This window comes from Glandiceps talaboti, chromosome 15 (genome assembly GCF_964340395.1).
Source record: "Glandiceps talaboti chromosome 15, keGlaTala1.1, whole genome shotgun sequence".
NCBI classification, from domain to species: domain Eukaryota; kingdom Metazoa; phylum Hemichordata; class Enteropneusta; family Spengelidae; genus Glandiceps; species Glandiceps talaboti.
In genome coordinates, this window is record NC_135563.1 from 11,117,854 (window position 1) to 11,140,331 (window position 22,478).

Genomic DNA, 22,478 nt, shown 5'->3' on the forward strand with positions numbered 1-22,478 from the left:
GTAAGCATGTATGTAGTTGGAATTTGGTAATGATGTACAGAATCATGTCCATTTCAACACATTTCAGATAGGATGGCTACCAAGCTACATGACACAGAGATGGCTACATACATGTATAAACTCAAATAAAACTACAGAGAAGCACATGACACAGACTACCCCACAACAGATTGCTATACAACACACGGACTGACACATAACACTGCAGAATTCCACATAACACTACAGACCTCGCATAACAGCACATGCCACACAACAGAGTGCCACACTAGCAGCTAAACAGACTGTACTATATAGAACAGATTACAGAGACTAATCATAGACAACGACTGCCACATACTACACAGAGATTGCCACGTAAGATAAACTAATATGTATAGGTTCTACACAAGTGACAAAACCACAGTGACCCCAGTTGCTAACATAAATTTTTCAATGTTGTTATTTGTTCCTCCAAAGACCTCTGGTATGTTCCAAGGGTCAGTGAGTGGTAAGGTTCGTTGTTGAATTTGATGTCATCTAATTCCAAGGGTCAGTGGTATTAGGTTCGTTGTTGAATTTGATGTCTGGTGACATGTACAGATACATAACATGTAAAGTGACCCCAGACAATCAAAATGACCACAGCTATGCAAACATAACTAAGTTTACAACCACAAAGGTCATATCCATTCACCGTTATATTACTTGTGTTTTAATGAGTTGATCGGGCTTTCATCAAGTGGTCTATTTCAATACACGCAGTCACTGGTGCACATCAAATCACACAGTGACACTCAAAGTTTTCTCAAGACCTCCACACACGTAATGTGATGTAATGAATAAATGTGCATGTGGTGAAAAAAAGTGTTCACTGATTTGCAACTGCATTCTTACAGTGTGTATACTCTCTAGAGACTAACATACAGTATGTACACTATATACAAGTCACAAAAATTCCACGACACTGTGACATCATTTAATGACTTCTGCTTTCAGAAAGAACTTTGCCCCTTCTCCTCAAAAGTTTAATTGTTAGAGATCCTCTCGTATTTAATCGTTGGAATGTCATGCTCCAGTATACAGTATGTACTGGAGACTATACATGTAGGCTATATGACTTGACAAACTGGGATTGGCATTTGGTGTACAACATTTTCAAGCAAGATCATGCAGATTGCCAATTCTCTGGGCCACACTACCGATCTAATGAGGGTCCTGGGCAGTGTGCCCTCTAATGATAGCCAAATTTTGTTGTTGTGAGTCAAAATGAAAATAACTGGGATTTTTTGTGAGTCACCACATAGTAAGAGATAGGGAAAAAAAATTTTGGTGTGTCACTAGAAATTGTGTGTGTCAGTGGCGTGTCAAATTAGCTTAGAGGGCACATATGGTCCTGGGGGCCATACAAGTATTTTTACTATTTCAACACATTATAATTATCAACAGTACATAATATTCAATGTTTGGAGAACACTTGAGAAAGCCTGCAGATTTTCTCTCTTCTTTTAATTGTCCTAGGGAACATTTGATGTTCTGGGAGTTGCAACACACAACATTGTAAATATTACTGGTTACGGCATGTCACACAGGTTGACTGATTGTAGAAAACATAAAATTTGACCTTTAATAAAAAGATTTACAAGATTTTACCAATTCAACAGAAATCCATTCTAAAGTCTCACCTTTTCAGTCATAATAGTTATCTTGAAGTGACAAACTATAATACTATCTAAGTATCAAACATAAAGCTTATTTTTGAATCATATTTGAGACTATATAACTGAGAAAACGTGCTCGAGTTACAAAAGAAAATAACGAAATGTAGATTATAAAGTTGACCTCAATAAATGAATCACACAGGTAGTGACTGTACACTTGCTTTGCTATGCAACACTAATTACATGTACTTTACTGTTTCTAATTTGTCTCTAGAGTAAATTGTACTTGGAAAAAAAGTGTGATTACTGTTCTTATTAAGTAAACATGTAATTCATATTGTATTCCCAGACCATGTCTTTTCAAACCACATTTAAAAATTTATGGTAATATCGAGTATCAAATTGTTCACGCCCACGCGGTGACAAGGTAAATGCGAAAATCAGTCGGTTGTATATCAGTCGGTGTATATCAAGTTACGTCAATTCCTGTCTAATAATTGTGTATTAAAGCTTGCGGGATATGAAAAAAAGAATTCTATCAACATTTGAATACTAAGTAAGTATCTGCAATAGTATCAATAACATTTTATTGTGTCACTAAATAACCTTTAACCTTGAAATTATGTAAACTACCACTCTGTGTTTTCAACATAACAGTATCCATACAATGACATCGAAGTTAGCATAGCCTGCCAGCTCATCCGTTTACGAGCAATGACGTCAATGCACTCTACATTGCATAAATATTACATTGTACGGTTGCTGAGACTAGTGTTTATGACCGATATACATAAATAATTCAATGAGCATCAAGTATTCTATAACACCCACACTCTAAAGTGAACCTGGATTTTGAAGGACACATACATCATAATATATCAAGCCGATAGAAAATAATTAACGATCGTAAACGGCAGAGTTTAGATATTTCGCTATGGCAACCCACAGTTAAACTTAAAGGAAGCAGTAAAAACCATTATGAGGTAATTTAGTGCTCAATCCTGTTTGCCTCCTCACATGTGCAGTCACACTAAAGGTGTTAACATTCAATTATGGACACAGTGAAGATTACTATACGTACATAGCATGGTTCAATGCACACACAAGTGTCTACATATCGCATCTCAAATTACAAAATTTATTTAGCTTAGGATTGAACTTAATTGCCAAATCTGTGTAGAATACTTAATACAAATACACACTAGGAAAAGATGACCACTAATATAGCAGTGTGTACTACTAGCCATCAAGCTTACATTGAACTATGAAAGAGAACTTTATCTAACTCTGTAGCAGGAATTCACGGAATTCACATATTGGAATTGACAGCCTTGTACGGACCAGCCACCCAGTTACTAATTACGGCTTGTCTTACCTGTATACAAACACACCACTGGAGAAAAAGTTTCCAAATACATAATGTAAAATTTTCCATCCATGAAAAGAGCTGTATATTTGTAATAAGCCCAATAAAAACATAATCAAATACGAAAAAAAAAAATCTATTGTGTCGCATGCCATGCATCATATATTTAATGGGTACAAACAAAAGTTCTATTTTTACATCTCCAGTTATTAAAATAGAACAAGATGTGACAAACACACTAAACATTTAATACAAATTGTTCACAAATTCTAAGTAGACATATAAACTATGTTTGATGATTATCAATATTTGGGGTATAATTCATATAAATTTATTTAAATATTGTGACAGACTATTTACATTGTTATCTGAATGACCATATGTAAGTCTGGAAAGAACTAAGACTACACTGTCAGTGTCACCCTCAGAAGAGTTCAAAATGTACGGATCCACAGATATAGTGCTGTAGGATAATACTAATAGGTAAATTGACTGATGCATGTACACTAATAATATTGGAGCCATGACAACCCTATTGAGAGAACAGCATTATTGGTTTATCTCTCCCATCAAGTATATACCTCCTATAATGATTTATCAATTTAGGGGCAGTCACCTTCCAAGGCCACTGTATGCAATTCCTCTTTGTCACACTCCAGTATTACCGCAGCCATTGATTAGTACAAAATAAACCTTACCTTTCATCAGGAGAAGTCTTTGCAATGGTAGATTAAAACAATTTAGTTGGGATTGAGTTGGTTCTGTAGTGTCAACTCAAACAGGAAGGTTTTCAGGGAGAGAGTTGACAGGCAATTCATCACTGTACTCTCAACTCTGCAATCATGCCTTACCTAAATGTAATCTTCCTCTTAATAGAATGACACACTATACAGGTACGGTAGGAGAAGAGTATAATATGTCTATTTTTAGAAATGCAATTACCACACTGTTGGCGGAGTACCTTAGGCGAGCGCAATGAAATGTACAAACAGCTACTGACTGTAGCATCCAGATGATTAAATCTGACCTGAAGAACTGACAGTGTGAATATCTAAGAGCACATCTTTTACAGGCAGTACAACCTCTATGTAGAGTGGAATGGGCAACAACTGATGGATCGAATTAGATCGCATGGCGTCATGTAATTTTCCTGATGCTATGACATTTGGATACACAGTGAAAGTATCTAGGTCGTTATTCAATCATTCCGGTTATTATAACCTGTACAATGGATTCTGTACTGCCTAGATTCTCTACACTCAGTAAATATTATAAAATTGCGGAGACAATCACATGACCTTGTCATAATGTACTTATAATCTAAGACCATTAGCGGTTTGAGTTATAATTCCATTTTTTTTAAAAAGCACTATTGCAAGTGTGATTTTATTTATAATCATTTTTTTTTGTCCTTTCTCAAATTTTCAGTTCAGGTAAATTTTGTAATTTTTGTCATCATTTGAGCAATGCGAAGCCTTTTTTTAAAGAATATTTGTTGTTGTTGCCATTTTTCAAATTTTCAGGTAATGTAAATTTTGTGATTTTTGTCATCATTTTAGCAATGCGAAGCCTTTTTTTTAAGAATATTTTTTGTTGTTGCCATTTTTCAAATTTTCAGGTAATATGTAAATTTTGTAATTTTTGTCATCATTTTAGCAATGTACTTCTATTTCGCAGCCTTGTATAGAGCAGAGATATAGTGTAGTGTGGTTTTATAAAAAAAAGAAAGAAAAAATGCCATTTTTAACCTTGTACGAGCACAGAGATGCAATCTAGTGCATGTTTTGAGAAGAAATTAAAGATTCATTAAAATAAAAAATTTCCATCACAGATTTGAATCCATAACTTTCCCCCCTTCATCACTAAACTTTCGATTTCAGTTTTCTTCCCTTTCCATCTTTTTTATTCAATGAAGAGTCTTCTTTAATTTCAATTTATCAGTTTCAAATTTCATACAATATACAAATTTTAGAGTGCTGACCAAACAGAATTGTGAAATTTTCAACCAACCTACAAAAAAATTTCACAACAGCTATCATATTCCAAAAAAAAAAATGTTGTTGTGTGATATCGTAAATGTACAAAATTAAAGTTTTCACCAAAAAAATTCTGTAAATAAAAAACTATTCACCTACTAGTTTTCACACATAGGGAAATAGTTTGCATCCATGTCTAAATGAAAGAGCAGTGCTGATTGGCTATAGCACTGAAGTGAAGTGAAATATTAGAAAACGGAAATTCGAAACATAACTGAAATTACACATTTAATATGTACATACTAGAGAAGGTCAAAGGAATGGTTTTATTTTACTACTAAGCAGATAACATCAAAGAGTGAAATATCACTGGCATATAAATTATACATAAATCAAATACCCTTTATCTGAGATTGAGCACACACTGAATTCAAAACTCCTCCACTTTTTCTATACATTTCATTGAACACACAAGATAACATCACCAGGCACATGTATATGTAGTTGAATCAATTCAAATTACACAAAAATACCAAAGTATGTAATGGGATAATGCTGTATGGATTGAGGCAAACGAACGAAACATCTTCTATGCGTAGGGGAATGTACTGGTTTTATGCACATGAATGCACTCAACATAAACATGGATATTCATTCTCGATGTACACAAAATACACTCAACATTATTTTAAAATAATACACATTCAATATACACAAGAATGCATTCAACAACCACAAGAATACACATTCAATATACACAAGAATGCATTCAACAACCACAAGAATACACATTCAATATACACACAAGAATACATTCAACCACCACAAGAATACACATTCAATATACACAAGAATGCATTCAACCACCACAAGAATACAGTCAATATACACAAGAATGCATTCAACCACCACAAGAATACACATTCTATATACACAAGAATGCATTCAACCACCACAAGAATACAGTCAATATACACAAGAATGCATTCAACCACCACAAGAATACACATTCTATATACACAAGAATGCATTCAACCACCACAAGAATACAGTCAATATACACAAGAATGCATTCAACCACCACAAGAATACACATTCAATATACACAAGAATACATTCAACTTCTGTTAGGCACTTACAATCATAAGAATACACATTCAACACACAGTGTAACAAGAATATACTAAACACAAGAATACACACTCAATACACACAAAATACTTGAAACATACACAAGAATACATTCAACACACAATAACATACTCAACTCACAAGAATACAAACACAAGAATACATTCAACACACAAGAATACATTCAACACACAATAACATACTCAACTCACAAGAATACAAACTATATACACAAGAATACACTGAACACATAAGAATCCAAACATACACAAGAATACATTCAACACACAAGAATACAAACACACAAGAATACAAACATACACAAGAGTTAAAAGACACTTAATTTTAAAACTAGACAAGTATTTACTTTCTGAAGTTGATAAAGTACGTTTCATGTCTATCATCCCTAACTCATTCCAACATTAGTCTATTGATAATGTCCCATCAAAGCTGAATACAGGTACGTGTATACTTTGTTCTGATCATTGCATGTTTTACCTACTTGCGACAACATTGCCCAAGGAAAGTACAGTACCCCATAGAACAGCAAGCATAAAACATCAGACAAAACCAGACACTGAAACACGGTACAAAGTAGAACGTGTTTCAGTAGTCAGAGGTCAGAGGTCAAACAACCACACCTATCCTATCTAATCTTGTCTCATCCAATCGTTACTAATTTTGGCCTAAATTGTTTGTTGGTCTGAAATTTACACAATATTGTTTTTAGGTGCGTAAACTGGAGGTCGGCTGCGCTCTGTTCTACATATGTGCAGGCACAGCATGTCCTGTACATATAAGATAATGTTTTAAAGATTGCATGGGGCAGGTGGTATTTGTACAACATGGAGAAATATAGACAGCCATCATGTGGGACTCTCTCACCTTTACCCACCTTAAACTGTAATCTATTCACAGTCAGCACATGGTGTGAAGCGTACCTGCACTTCTCATGGTTAATACTTTGTGCTAGGAAACAGTCTGACCCAATTCTACCTATGTACGCTTGGGAGTAATCTTTTCTGCGCTGCCCTGACCAGTTTATTTAATTTCAAACGCTGATACAGCCGAGTAAACTTTGACAAAGTATACTTTATTCAAAACAAATATCACGTGTGTCGTTGTTGTCGTTGTTGTTGTTGGTGTTGTTGTTGTGAATTACATATGTAATAATATACCAGAACCGCACAGCTTCATAGTGGATGGTAGGGCATACATAAGTTATTTCAGCGAGTAATGTAGTATATACTGTGGGCATGTTGTACATGTTAAAATTATGAAATATATTTTCCTGCTGGATGCCACATCCAAGGAAAGAAAGAGAATTTAAGAAATAAGGCACTTGACTTGTATCTAATCTATACTGATCTTAAAATTGCAAAATGTCAAGGTAATAAGAGATTATATATATTGACATTTAGATGGACTCCTTGCTATTTTACACCCCCTGTTGGATTCATCCCCGGAGGGAACACAAAAGTCATCCAATCTCTGCTCTTCCAATTTCTACTCATCTTCCTCCTGAAACTCTTTCACTGCGTCATCCCATTTTTTCTATGCACGCCCTGGAAACCTTACTAGTGGCATCAGTAACTCTGTTAAGTTTTCCTATAATATCATAGTTCATATAAGGGTAAACCATAAACCTATATATTTTTCTGTTTCTTATTACCCGACTGACCCAAAGTTTCAACTCCAACATCAAAATAAAAAAAAAATGTTTTCATTTTTGCTTGCCCTTAACATTTTGTGGAACAGTGCCCTCTCTGGCAAGAATAAGCAAGTATCTGGACTGTCGTCATCTACAGTCTCGGTGGCGGCAATGACACTTGTTCATGAACAGAGCATTTCTTTGACGGACGTTATTCAAGTACAGTAGGGAAGTAGCTGGGCTGTGAACATGCCAATTGCATTGTGTGGAGAAGTTGGCAAAGGGCTTGTTACCAGGAATCCAATAAAAAGAAAGATAGAAAGCAAGAACAGGTAAGGCAGAGAAACATAAAGAAAATGAATGTGTATTATTTTAATATTTTTTTTTAAACCGACTAATCGACCCATAGTTGCCATGAAAAAGTAATGAGAAACATAAAAAAATGGGGTCACCCTAATATTACGCTGCCCTTGCTGTAGGTCATTCCGATTATCATATACACAAGAAAGGCAAGCCACGTATGTACTTTACTTGTATGTAATTTTCAGCTGCTCTCCCCCTTTCATCTAAATTACAATGTAATGCCGCTGGGAACGAGACAAACTCACCATTTCTTGGATACATGCACGTTATCTGGATTTTTCTTTTCTACTTGGAAATTAAGCCTCCTTGATATTCAGCTGTTTGAAATGCCACTAAAATACTATTCATAGCTGGCTAATCATCTGTGTATATATGTATGCCATGCTCTACTCAACAATGCTATGTGTTGATGTTGTGTGTTTTTTGGTGGCAGCTTGTGCTATAATGGTTTCTATTTTTAAACCAACATTTCCATGGCTGCCTGACTGATGTTTATCTAAGCAGCATATAACATTTCAAAAAGGTTGAAAAAATGATGAAAAAAATGATAATTTTATGAATATTTTTACCTAGTCACGTTAGCCAGTCAGTCTCTTGATTACTGGTACTAACTCATTATTTTATCATGGGTGGTAAGTACGTAAAATCTACCGGAGTTTTCCCCAGGTGCTTAAATTGAGTTTCCCGCCTCAATTCTGATACAAGATAAGAAAACGTATGCAAATTTGACTACATTTACCGATGCCCTGTGTTACCAGGGTTCCCAAAACTTGGTTCAGCACTGTGACTGACTTTACTAACCAAAAAAATGTCTGTTTGTGTGCACATTTACACGTATGTGGTTTTTATCAGTTGGAATGATTTACTATATCAATGCAAGAAATGAGCCTAGTGAATAACAAGCACTTCAGCCTTGAAGTCTCCTTTAGAAGAAACATAAAAAGTTAAAAGGTTGTTTTGTTCAGCTGCCTCATTTCTATACAAATGAAGAAATTGCGTGAAAAGAACAGCGCCACCACAGACGGTGCTGTACACATTAATAACACAGGGAACTGTGCCGTGTAGATAGGTGTAACATGTCGATGTACATGTATATGTGTGTGCGCGTGCATATGTATGTATGTGTTTGTGTGTGTGTGTGTGTGTGTGTGTGTGTGTGTGTGTGTGTGTGTGTGTATGTATGTATGTATGTATGTACGTACGTACGTACGTATGTAAGCTACAACTTCTCCATTGCTTCCTCTCGTAGAGTAAACTCAATTAACACTCTTGGTAGTAAACTACTTGTGGACCAATATACTGACATGATTACCAATGTTTTTTTTTACTGTTTGATGATTAATAGAACAAAATGACTATTTATAATTCTCCTCAGGCTACATCCAGGGCATTAATTTAAAGTTGTGACCTTGTAGAGAGAATTAGGTCATAAATCAACATTATCAGCAGTAACAAAGAAGACACAGTCCAGTAATTCTCAGTCATAACTCATTTATGCATATCCAAACTCAAGGTAACACTTTATCTAAGCATCACTATACGTCTAACATACAACTTTTTTAAGCAGTGGAGGCAATCCATGGTGTAACAATACAATATACACAAATGCTATTTTTCATGTTTTGAATTCCAGAGGTATTTTCTTGTTTCAATGTTATTGTATCAAAGAATTTAAACTCACAAATATAAAAGAATTTTCAACTTTCATTTTGAATAGGGGAATTTTGTTGTTTCATTAAAAAAATTCAACAAAATATGAATGTGGCTATATGCATTTAAAGTGTCTATATTGTTTTTGCGTTGTACAACCCATGAAGTATTTGATTACATCATGTCAATATACTTATACTGGGTTGCTGGTTTATTCATGTCAGGTCGCTATATTTTCCTTTGTATCATTTCACAGAGGTGATTGATTTGTACACTTTGCATACACTTACATCTAGCAAACCACACAAAGTCCAAAAATGGACAGGGCTCATATTACAAACATGTGTAGGACGAGGAGGTAGGTTCAACAATTGACCTTTGTACCCTTGTCAACCCTGACCTACATATCATGCCTGCCTATCTTACTGCTAATTACAACTACATCAATGCTGGCCTACCTATCTTGTTGTTAATTACACACAATTTTGTAAATTTTCCACTTACCAATGCTGGCCACAGGATTGTATTACCCGGCCTGGAAGCAAACGGATCCATCCGCTGACCCCATACCAATGACTTTTCTACAACAAACACTAGGTAACTGCTGTCATGAGGTCGTATCCACTCTCTCCTGTCCCAGTCGTCCTCTTCAAATTCTACATACACCTATAATAAGATGTAGACAAAACACCGAAATTTAGTGATTGCAGCAGAGCAAAGGACATACATGTACAAAGGTAAAAGTACAAGTGGGGTTACAAGCAGATTATGGGTCATTTCATGTGGACATACAAGGTCAGGGTTTTCAAACATAACAGACTTTTATATCACTGACACAATACAACAATTGGGTAATTCAACTTCATGTTATTGTTCCCTGTAAGTTCACCTGGTATTCGTATCTGAATCACAATAACATGTTTGAGCAGTTCACTTATGGCCCCCTTAGTAACAGCTGCACTATTTAGTATTTGTACTTTGAGTTGACAACAAAGAGAAGGTTGTCCCATAAATTCAATACCTAACTGATTATACACTATTGGCTTTTTTTTTCTTTCTTATCATCAATGTGTTCTAGTCACATTCCATATATTCTTTCAACCAGAATTGTCATTTTCAACAGATGTTCTACCTATGTACATCAGTGTTTTTGCTTTAGGTTGGGGAACCCTGGTAACAGAAAGGGACAATATGGTAAAGCAGGCAGTTTCCAATACATGATACACCACAATTTTGATGGCCAACCCTGGTAAACTGACAGGGGAACTCAGGTAGATTTTACCTGCTAACTGCCTATAACAAAAAACACTCGACACGTAGTACCATTCCAAGTCGTCTTTAGTTGAAGAGTCTAGACACATGTACCCACTCAGTAAGTTAGACTGATTTAATTAATGTAAGAACTGTGATGGCTGCGCAGATGTGGATAGAGTAATGAATGGTTGTAACACATCAAACATGCCGATTTTTGAATACTCATGGACACATAGACTGTACGATACATCGTGTTGTGCAGCCATAGCATGCTTCTCAACCACAGAATACTGCCAAATAGCATGGCACGAATGTTGTATCTTACAGACTAGCGTATGCACAAACCAATCACGGCTTGAACTATAGTGATCATGTTTATCAGACATTATGCGTCTAAAATAATGTAAAATACAACAGAGACAATGAAAATGATTGTATTTGCTTTTGAAAAGTGTTCTTTAATTCATGATATACATTTAGTAAGTTTTTTTTTTAAAGTATTAAAACTCATGGTATATGCATTGTATACTGAATTTTTAAAACTTACTTCTGTTGTATTTCAGACCTTGCTAGTTCTAGATAAAATCATGTTAAAATAGAACTTCACACATGATACTTTAAAGTTTAATGTAGCCTGGATTCAGCTACCTACAAGATTAACTTTAATTTAGCCAGGATTTGGCTAGCTACAGATTAACTTTCAATAACACTTATACTCATCTCCTTCACATTCCATTCTGACTGGAAAACACTTGAAAAGCCTCTAGATATCAAAGGATATCTTTACCGTTGCCATAGCAATAATGACGGGAATTATGACAAATAACTCAGGAAATGACTTCTCCTTGGAAAGTTCAGGGATGCAATGTAACTCATGATTTGTATTCTGAGCACACGCTGTCTTTCAGAATCCATCCAATCACACAGATCTTATGTTCAATCAAGGAGAAATCATGTTTTTTTATATCAACTATTGACAGGTTACATTGCATCCAAACTAGTACAAGTAAGAAGAAGGCTATACTATCAATTAACAAATTCTATAATTTATACATTTCACTTTCTTCAATACATTATTTTAGGCATTATATATATATATATATATATATATATATATATATATATATATATATATATATATATATATATATATATATATATATATATATATATATATATATATATATATATATATATATATATATATATAATGGACACATAGACTGTACGATACGTCGTGTTGTGCAGCCCTAGTATATATATATACTTTTTAATGTTCTCATTTCATATTTTCAATCATGTTAACATTATTTTCATCTATTTGGCAAACTTGTATCATAATTAACACCTTTCGATGCATTTCTTGATTTGCATTTATTTAGCAAACTTACATCATAATTAATACTTAAATTATACATTTTATAAAACATTTTTAGTCAGTCATTTTTTTTTTATCAAACCGATGACCCTTACCCCATGAATTTATCACTTCTTCATTCCTAAAAACCTGTCCTTAAATACGAGCAAATTTAATTCAATTATTTTATCAATATCTGTAATGTAATTATTGTCATACAGGACTGTCACATTGGAAACGTAATAACATTGAAGATTAACAACAGCTAGCCTGATCAAGTCACTTCAAAGATTATATGTCACTGGGTATTTCATATTCTAGCTTGTATATCAATACCACCATGTATTTCATATTCTAGGAATGTATATCAAAACCACAATGTACGTTATATTCTGGGATTGTATATTTCACAACTTTTGTATTTCATATTCAGATGGGTTGTAGTTTTCCTTATCATGCATGGAATGTAAAAACGGATATTTATAAACAGTGGGAGTGAGATTTACATGTATTACTGAGAGTATTTTGATAAGCTGTGTCCAGGGGTAAAAATAAATATTTAAATCACTAAAGCTACATGTAACTTACATCACCTTGAACTTGGATTTAGAGTCATGATAAATCATTATTATGTGGTGTTTTTGTTTAATGATGGCCAAGTAGGTGAAATCTAACAGAGTTTCCCAATCATTTTACCAAGGTTTCCAGCCAATACCATGGCACAATGTGTGGGAAACTAGGAGACTACCAGCTATTTCTCCCTTCTGTTTTCAAATGCACTGGTCGTTATATCGAAAATTATCGGTATGGTATAATCAGAAGTAGGCGGAGAAATAACAAGAATGGTTGGGTAGGCGGGTAGTTTCACTACCTATAGGCTTCCTTTTGCTTTAGTTGTGCGTGTCCGTGTTTTGATTTACTAACCAAATACAACCATGGCAGTCATATTCACATATCTACCATCCATCATACCTGATATCTACATTATAACTACTTACACTGTTTTGCAATCATTTTTTAACCAATATGATACACATCTTTCAAGTATTTCTGGATAATTACGTATCTTTCAAGGTGGTAATCAATATAACAAACTATGGTCTTTGAAGGACTGGTTAACTTACACACAAGTACGTGAGAGTACTATCAATGCATTCATTTTCATTGACTTCCGTTTACAAACGTGTCGACTCATTGTCTATTTTGTTATCAGTATAAAATATTGATGAACACACACACACACATACACGTTCTGTCTATGTAATATGTCAGCTTAGTATTGAATGAAATACTATAGTATAGTATTTTATTGATATGTAGTACACCTGACTTGGTGTACTTAAATCATTATAATTTAGAACTGATATTTGCAGTAAATCACGGTCAATAAATATTTACTGATCACCTTTCGCTAAAACCCCTATTTCATTTATAAATCACGTTGCTAAACTACTTGTATGCTCATACTTTGACCTACAGCAAATATATTTTTATTGACAAACGGTAACAATTAATTTCTTTAAAATGTTCAGTGACTAACTTGACAGTGAGAGACAAGGGTATACCGGTACTAATTCAGTATAACACATAGTACAGGTTGTTTAGTTGTTAAGGTCGAACCATGTACAACATAAAAACCGATTTAACATAACATATTGCAATCTTGCGCTCAGTGCATTATGTCAAGAAATAATATATGATTTGACTGTTTTCATAGTTTTCTAGTTCAAGGTTAGGATAGTAATCAATATACCATGCAGAGCCAAGGTGAACAAAAAATATAGAATATATACTCTGATCACTCTATATCACGACAACGCACGTCTGTGTCACAACAACGCATGTCTGCGTCACTGGTTCTGATGTGTTCGAAATATCGAAGTAAGATTGCCATTGCTTTCCCCGATTTTTCTTTGATATTACTGGCACTGGTATAATTATGTTATTTAGCTGGAAAATACTCATGACCTAAGGGTTGTCACTACTCATCTAGCAACTCGAAGTGACAAAGTCCCCCTTAAGTCACTCGTATTTTCCTTGTCTGAATGAAGAAAATATTGGGGAATAACATCTATTTGTATAACAATATATATTCCTACTTTAGATTGGTTACCATTGGACCTCAAATTGCAATAACAAACCTGTAGAATATAGTATAGTAGACAAGGTAGAAAGGCTGCCATTCAAGCAAGCAGTAAGTAAACTGTACAGAGTCTTTCTGTCCCAATACTAACACTGGATTCTCATATCCTGCTTGTATTTTAAATATTTACATCCGGTACAGGACACAAGTCGAAGATAAAACAATCCTTTGATCACAGTTTGGCATTTTTAATGTTTCTTTTTCTTGTGTGTGTGTGTGTGTGTGTGTGTGTGTGTGTGTGTGTGTGTGTGTGTGTGTGTGTGTGTGTGTGTGTGTGTGTGTGTGTGTGTGTGTGTGTGTGTGTGTGTGTGTGTATGTGAAGAATTCAGAACTATTTACACATCAATATTAAACATGAAGTCCAACACATGGCTCAGAGTGAAGTTGGAGTGACCTTGATTTTCTGAAGAATGTAGTACTGTATTTGATGCAGGGAGTTGAGCAGCTGCCAAAGATGGTCATGAGTAGGCATACAAATACTTGGCAATCAAATAATCCTTCAAGTACACACAGTGGGTGACCTCATCTAAATCCTGTACACATCAAAAGTGTTTAGTCTACCACATGATATATGGGCACAGAATGCAAATATTCACAATACAAACACACTCACAGTAAAATAACCTGATTCCTGTTATATTATCTATGGTATCGTATGACAGGCATTAATGTCGACTCTAAATGCTTCTATTTTTAACTATTTATCTAAAGCTATGTTTCTACAGAAATGAGGTATTTTTCTCAAATATGTTACGGAAACACAAAGATATGGCTTCAATGTGTACTAGATACTCTGGTAAAATAATCTGCATATGAAAAAAATAGTCTATTGTTCTGTTAGACACCTTGCCTATAGTCATAGAAACAATACCATTCATGTAAATGCTGTTTGTTCAGGGATAAACAGGCAGCCAGGTATAATGGTACACACACAGCCATGGAAACTTGTTGCATTGTTATGAAATCAAATAATGAAATGTACACAATAGACACAATAACATTCCACTCAGTGACAGCCAGATTGTAATGTATACACCCACCAGAAAGGATCATGGGAGTCCACCTAAAGAGTAGGGCATGCCTGGAACTACTTTCAGTCAGTAGTCATGTTTGTACATATTATGTCAATGACCTAAAAGTAATTCATAAAAGTGTCAGTATTACAACAATTCTACCAATGGTATTAACTCAACTGTAAACATAACATTCACAGCTGATTGTCAATTTCAATATCATGCTAAATGTGGAAGTTGACATTTGTACCAAAAGAAGCCCAGCACACAGAAAATGACAGGACGATCATCAGATGAAATGGATGAAATGCTGGTATATATATAAATATCCATATAAACATGTTGGACTGACAAGTGACATATTTTAGTCCAGTTGTATCTGTAATGACGTCAGAATTGAACTTCCATTGAACTGACTGCTGCATCCACCAATCTCAGGGGAGAAAATTTCATTGGAACTCCGAGAGAGAAACGGGTGGTCCCTCAGCTTTACTTTAATCTAATCTACATCTGACAATTCCCAGAGGGTGTTGTCTTATTCACATGCTAAACAGATGACACAAAACAAATGCACTCTGCCATCCTCTGTCAATGCTAGCTATAAATCTGCTGGTGAACTTTCACACTCATCAGACACATTTACCGAATGCAGTAACAGTTGTCAAGTTACAATATCTTCAGCTGCACAATATTACAATGATGATTTAACCATAGACTTTGATGAAGTCCTTGTGCTCACCTGCCAGTATTTATCAAATATTGTGTTTCAACATACTTATATGCATCAATGTCACCTTTCCTCTGAATCCATCGCCAATAGAACAAGTCTTCATAGATGACAACCTCCCCCCCCACCCTTATTATCATCTGTCTGTACATGTATTTGAAAATTTGACCTTGAAGGTCAAGGTCAAATCTAATTATACTAATTGACTACTTATATCTTGTAATATGGATGTAGAAATTTGCATTATGTTTCCATGTCTTCTTTGTTATCTACTTGAGAATTTGATACATGCTTCACAAAACATTTCAGGTCATTTTTCCCCACACAAGATGAAATGATGAAATCTAACCTTTATGCTAACTTGTCTGGCCAACTAGTACTAGTAGTAGCATGACAATAGTGATGTGACAGTTAGTGACTATAGTGATGTGCTATTTGTCTCGCCTACTACACCGGTATAATATGGTGATGTGCTATTTTTCTATATAATATTGTGATGTGATATTTGTCTGGCCTACACTACAGTGATGTGTTTGTCTGGCCACCTAGTTGTGTGAGAAAAATCATGTGATATTATATGTGTGGTCTGAATAGTGAAGTGATATTTGTTTGGCCTACTTAGTAGTATGAATAATCATGTGATTTTTGTCTCGCCTACTATAATGTCTGAGAATAGTGATGTGATATTTGTCTGGCCTACTAGCAGTGTCAGAATAGTGATGTATTAGAAACTGCACAGGATGGGGTGACTTAGTGATATTGAATAATGATGCCCTCATCTCTTTCTATGGACGACATACATGAAGACATCACGATACTTTGAGTCCAGACATCCTGTCTATTCTCCAATCAAATCTGGTTCCATTTCATAGCACACATCGTTAGGATTAGCCTTGGATATTAAAACATGTCTCCTGATAAATTACTAATGTAAATCATCTTAGTTTTTACCCCTAGCTGGATTCACAATGTACAATGACATACAGCATTCCAAACAATATATCAAAATTGACACCTAGCGAGGTCAAACTCTCTATGGCTGGTTTCAGTCTTTCAAATAACATTCTTTACTTAAACGCTAAGCTGTGTTTGTCTCAGCAGCTTACTGCCTTATTAGAATTAATCAAAATTAGTTGGCTCTTTTTTTGTAGTAATTTTAAACTCAGAACATAAATCATTTAACAAGTATTTCAGCTACATCATTCAGCTAGCCTTCTGCTGTTATTCTAGTGTGTGTACATGTATAGGAGTCAATGAGGTAGATTTGTCCTACAACTGCATGAGGTTGCAGTTCAGCTCTGTACTACAATATATCGATTCATTACAGCAACAAGGGGTAGTTTACTACTCCTACTTGAAAATGAAACAGTTTCACAATGTGCTATAATGCTCGTTTGGACTGAAAAAGATTAAATTCACTGTTTATGTCAATAACAAGTAAATAACTGTGTTGATATTTAAGAGGCAACTGTTTCCTGACTCACATCTCAGAAACATTTCTCATATACACAAACTCTGTGTAATCCATACCAATGTAATAATAGTTATTCAAAAGGTGTATTCTGCAGTGTGTATGTATGCCATAATAGCGGAGGAACTTAAAACCCAGCATGGCTATGCGTACTCTGATATCCGACACTGTGATAATTGTAATAACAAGGCATATCCGAAGAAATCCCATACCAGGGACAAAACTTTAAACGGTTTCTGTCGGTAGAACAGATGGATCACATTCATCTCAACATCGTCAATCATGGTGGCACTACATACATACATATCAAAGACTCAAGTTTACAACAACATGATGGCCAATAATTGTGGCACTATTATTTTACCTTCATGTGTATCAAAGACTCAAGTTTACAACAACATGACCAAGCACAGCGTGTGTTTACATACCCAGTATTCTACCGAAGAATTTGAAGAAAATCATAAAAGCTCACCTTGGCATCACCTACTTAAATGCAACGGTAAATCAGTCTGTGTACTGAATTCATACATTTTATTAAATTGGAGGCATTATGCTATTGTACAGTTTATCCCAACCAGGACATGATCCTTACAACTTACAAGTTACATTCGGGAAGCTAATGACAAATCCCTGGGCTTGACCGCTAGATCAGATAGCCAATGGTCAATCTCTAGGCTACTTTTATAGTGAATTATTTGGTTAATTAATGCTCTCACTATATCAGCAGAGTATTCATTTGTACCGAAATAACTACATGTTGAGCAAAACAGGATTAATTTGTATTGGGATGCTATATTGTTGAACTTTCAATTTGATTTAGAATGAACTTTGATGATAGTGCAGTACAAACTCACCTATAGTAATACTGTTATTGAAATGTATCATTACTATCAAGGACAAGTGACTTGATTTAGATACAAGGGTTAGTACAGCAGTGGAAAGGTACACATTGGATGGTAGACTGACCTTTAATCAGTACATTGTATTGAGTTTTTTGCACTTTGGATTTAACCTGAGAGATGTACAAATACTTTTTAATTATTGAATTTTAAATCAGGGTTGTACATATCACATCTTTACAGTAACTCTTAGCTTGTTCTTTTAATCAATGAAAACATTTGACAACTCTCAAATATTTGCAGCTTGGATACACTTTCATCGTAACTGGGCACATACATCATACAATTGGTCGTTGTTGACCGCTTATGGTCATGGCTGACCCTCCTACTCCCAACAAAAGCAACTAGTATATAGAATTTGGTTCAGTGCCATAATACAGCTAAGGTTATCCTAAAAGTCTATGGGGGAGCTACTGTAACATCAACTGTGAATAGAAAACCTTCACCAAAGAAAGACAAAGTTGAGAGTTCATGTAGTGTGTGACCTTCACAAAATTGAAAACAAACGTGATACATTCAAAACTTGGCAAACTGGATATACAAATGTATGTTGTACATCCGTTGTCAAATAACAATGGGTACATAACTATGGTATTATCATGTGGACCACAGACAGTGGAGGGGGATAAATGGACTACGACCCGACTCCAGCAAACATCAACTGCCCTGGAATGACCAACTGGTCATTTGAACCATGTCTACATGTACAATAAAGGCTTGGTTCCAGGTGAACACGATTTAGACACTAATAAAGCGACAAAAGATTAATCCAGTCGAATGTTGTTGACAGCAACTGTGCAGGTAATGATGACACACCCTGAACAAAGAGCACCTTTACATTGTCTGGTTTATTTATTGACAAGAGAATAGTATTTGATTAGAAAGCATTACAGGGTCAATGGAACCTTGGAACAATGCCAGTCAACCATCCTTACTAATCTGACCAGTCATTGCAGCTATCGATCAGTTATAACAAGTAAACCAATTGAATTATTCATTTTCAAGTGAAACAAAAAACACTTGATTACTTCGACACTGTAAAGAATACAGGTCCAACAACCTCTACCCAATAGTACAATCATGGCATAATAAACATCTTAGGTCAATAAACAATTCTATTTTTAAGAGCCTGGAGACTGATAATTCAACTCTCTTCAAATCACTATGATATCCTCTGTGACCTTGGTGCAGTCATATAACCTTTTTTAGATGTGTCATAAATACCAAACCTTCATGATAACACTTGAGTATTTTGCCTTCTACAGACATAAGGCAGCTTGGACAGCAAGGACACCAAACTCTTAAGTTTAAATGGTATGTTTTTCACAAGTACCTGTCATTGGCTAGGTTACTTTCAATCTGTTTCACCACAAAGGAACCTTCGGATAATAAATCATGGCGGGGTGTAAGAGCTGTGACTTTATACACGACAAAAAAATCAAAGAGAGAGCAGAAGCAGACACACAAAGCATTCATTCCTTAATCATCTTCAACACTAACAGTATGCAAGGCTGAATAGTATTAAGGTGAAAAAAATCGGTTCAATATGGTTCATAGATTTAGTTATTACAGTTAACAAAGACTGACCTTGACCACTGTTATTGGAATACCAAGGGATTCATGTCAAATTTATCTATTTACATCCAGCCCAGGGTTCTTTGCTAAATTTTATCAATTTACTGCCAGGTCCTCATTCATCAACCCACATTTGACCTTTGACCTATATAGACTTTAGTCACTAAGCATAGAATCCCGTCTGAGATATCTCATTATAATTGGAAATAACCACAGTTAGGAAAGAACCCCCTCTGGCTTGCAATTACATATTATAGTATCAGCTGGTGTATTCAAAAACCCCATTACCTTCTGTACATTTTTCAAGCACCTTTCTCGCACGCCAATATTTTTTAAAATTTGTGTTTTTGTCACAATTGAAATAAACAGCTGTGGAACAAGAATTGTGTAAAAAATTGATATTTCTGAGAGATACATTAGAGCTGCACTAACTGCAATTGAAACAGTTGTGGAATGACTTTCTTTTAACATTGTACACCTTGGGTAGTATTAAATCCCCTGTGGATGAATGTATTTGTGTAGCTGTACACATAGTATTGTAGATAAATCCTACCAAATTGATTTTTGGGTCCACACCCAAAAATTAGCACCCAGATGCAATCACAATTCAACCAGTTACTGTACTACTTATGGCTATGACCGACCTCTAATTAACATGTACAATGTCTAATTATTAGCATTCTTAACAATTTTCAGTAAAACTGTAAATAAATTATTGATTGTCCAATGACAAACTAATACTCACGTTACTTACAGCTAGTGCAGGTTTAAAATACCAACATGACAATGTTTCAAATATGTCTACCATAGACCTTGATCACACCATGATTTAATTATTCAGTGTTAATAAAGGTCTTGGTTTTTTTTTTAACACCTCTCATCATCATCAGCACTAAATCCAAAAGTAGAGTTATTCACATCCTGTGTGTTATAATACATGATTTATCGTCAAAAGTCTCATAAATTTGTCTTGTCAGTAAATCCATGTAAAGTTTCACGAATCACAGATTAGTCACAGAAGATGTTATAAGAATCTTGATATGACTTGATCACCTGTACTGTGGGTTTCTCTCTCCTGGATTTACAGCATAGCTAGTGCGTCTTAGCGCTGGACATTAGTCTTGGTGTTACTATCTCAAGAAGCTCTCTGGTGTGGAGAGCTTCTTAGGAGAGTAACACCAAGACAAGTCTCTTGGCGAAGCTGGCATCTTACTATAAATATTGAATACATTTTTTTTTTAAATTTCACCCCCAGAATTGCACTGTAATTTTTTTTTAATAACGATATCTATTTTAGTACCACGTTCTGACCATTCTGACTTGGTTTCAATGTTAATGTTTGCACATATGTGAAAATAAGATCGGCGGAATGGAAGCTACGTGGTTTAATGTATATCATCCTTTCTAGCACTCACCACAAAGGTAGCTGTGGTATTAGTAGGATATGCAATGAGGCATGTTTTAGTATTTCCTTTCTAGCTGTTTTTTTTAAATGTGTACTTTGAAAGCAGATGGTGCAGACTATGGAAACAGACGGTACAAATAACATGATGGAATTACGCCCTGTTTACATGATGACGTTTTTCAGAAAATGCAACTATTTTGCTGCGTTTGCACGATTACACGGAGACAACAAAAATGTACGAGAAAATAACAACAATTTGAAAATGCTGCCAAAAGTGGTTGAGTTGAGTTGTATAAACAACCGAAACGTAAAAACTCAAAATTGGATAAATCTGTCCTCGCAATGACCCCCATCGATGATGTACATGCGCTTAAACCGCTGTGTTTGTGCGTGTGTAATAGCATCGTTTTCATTTTGTTCTGTCTTCTGTGTTTCTGCCATGTAAACGTTTGTTGGGCTATCACATAAACACTTGAAATCATATCAAAACAAAAATGATATTATTGATTTTTAGCATTTTTTATTTAAACACGTTATTTTGTAAACGTAGCCTCAGAAACTGATGAAGCACTGAGATGTACCATTGTTTCTGTATTCGCAGCTCTTTCACATCACATCACACCACATCTCATCACACTACACCACATCACATCACATCACATCACATCACAACACAACACTAGCCACTCAATGCGTACCTAGCTAGGACAATTCAAATTATGACTTTTTTCACATCACAAGCGTCTGAACACGTACTTAGCTTGAACAATGTAAATTATAACTAATAAACTGGTAATTGGAAATCCACGAGGGAACAGATGCTTACTTCATTAATTGCTACATACATGATTGTAGAG

At 35.1% G+C, this 22,478-nt stretch overlaps 1 protein-coding gene across 4 annotated transcripts in view; it reads right to left on the reverse strand.

Annotated features, from left to right (window-relative positions):
• LOC144446800 (putative JmjC domain-containing histone demethylation protein 2C) overlaps nt 1–22,478 on the reverse strand; it is a 98,705-nt gene that overhangs the window by 39,997 nt on the left and 36,230 nt on the right. For 3 of the 4 annotated variants that reach the window (XM_078136636.1, XM_078136637.1, XM_078136635.1), the window contains exon 2: nt 10,282–10,443. In XM_078136636.1, the coding sequence (XP_077992762.1) occupies nt 10,282–10,443 (162 nt within the window). Of the gene's footprint in view, nt 1–3,704; nt 3,740–10,281; nt 10,444–22,478 lie in introns of those variants that run through there. The other variant, XM_078136638.1, reaches the window with a different exon arrangement.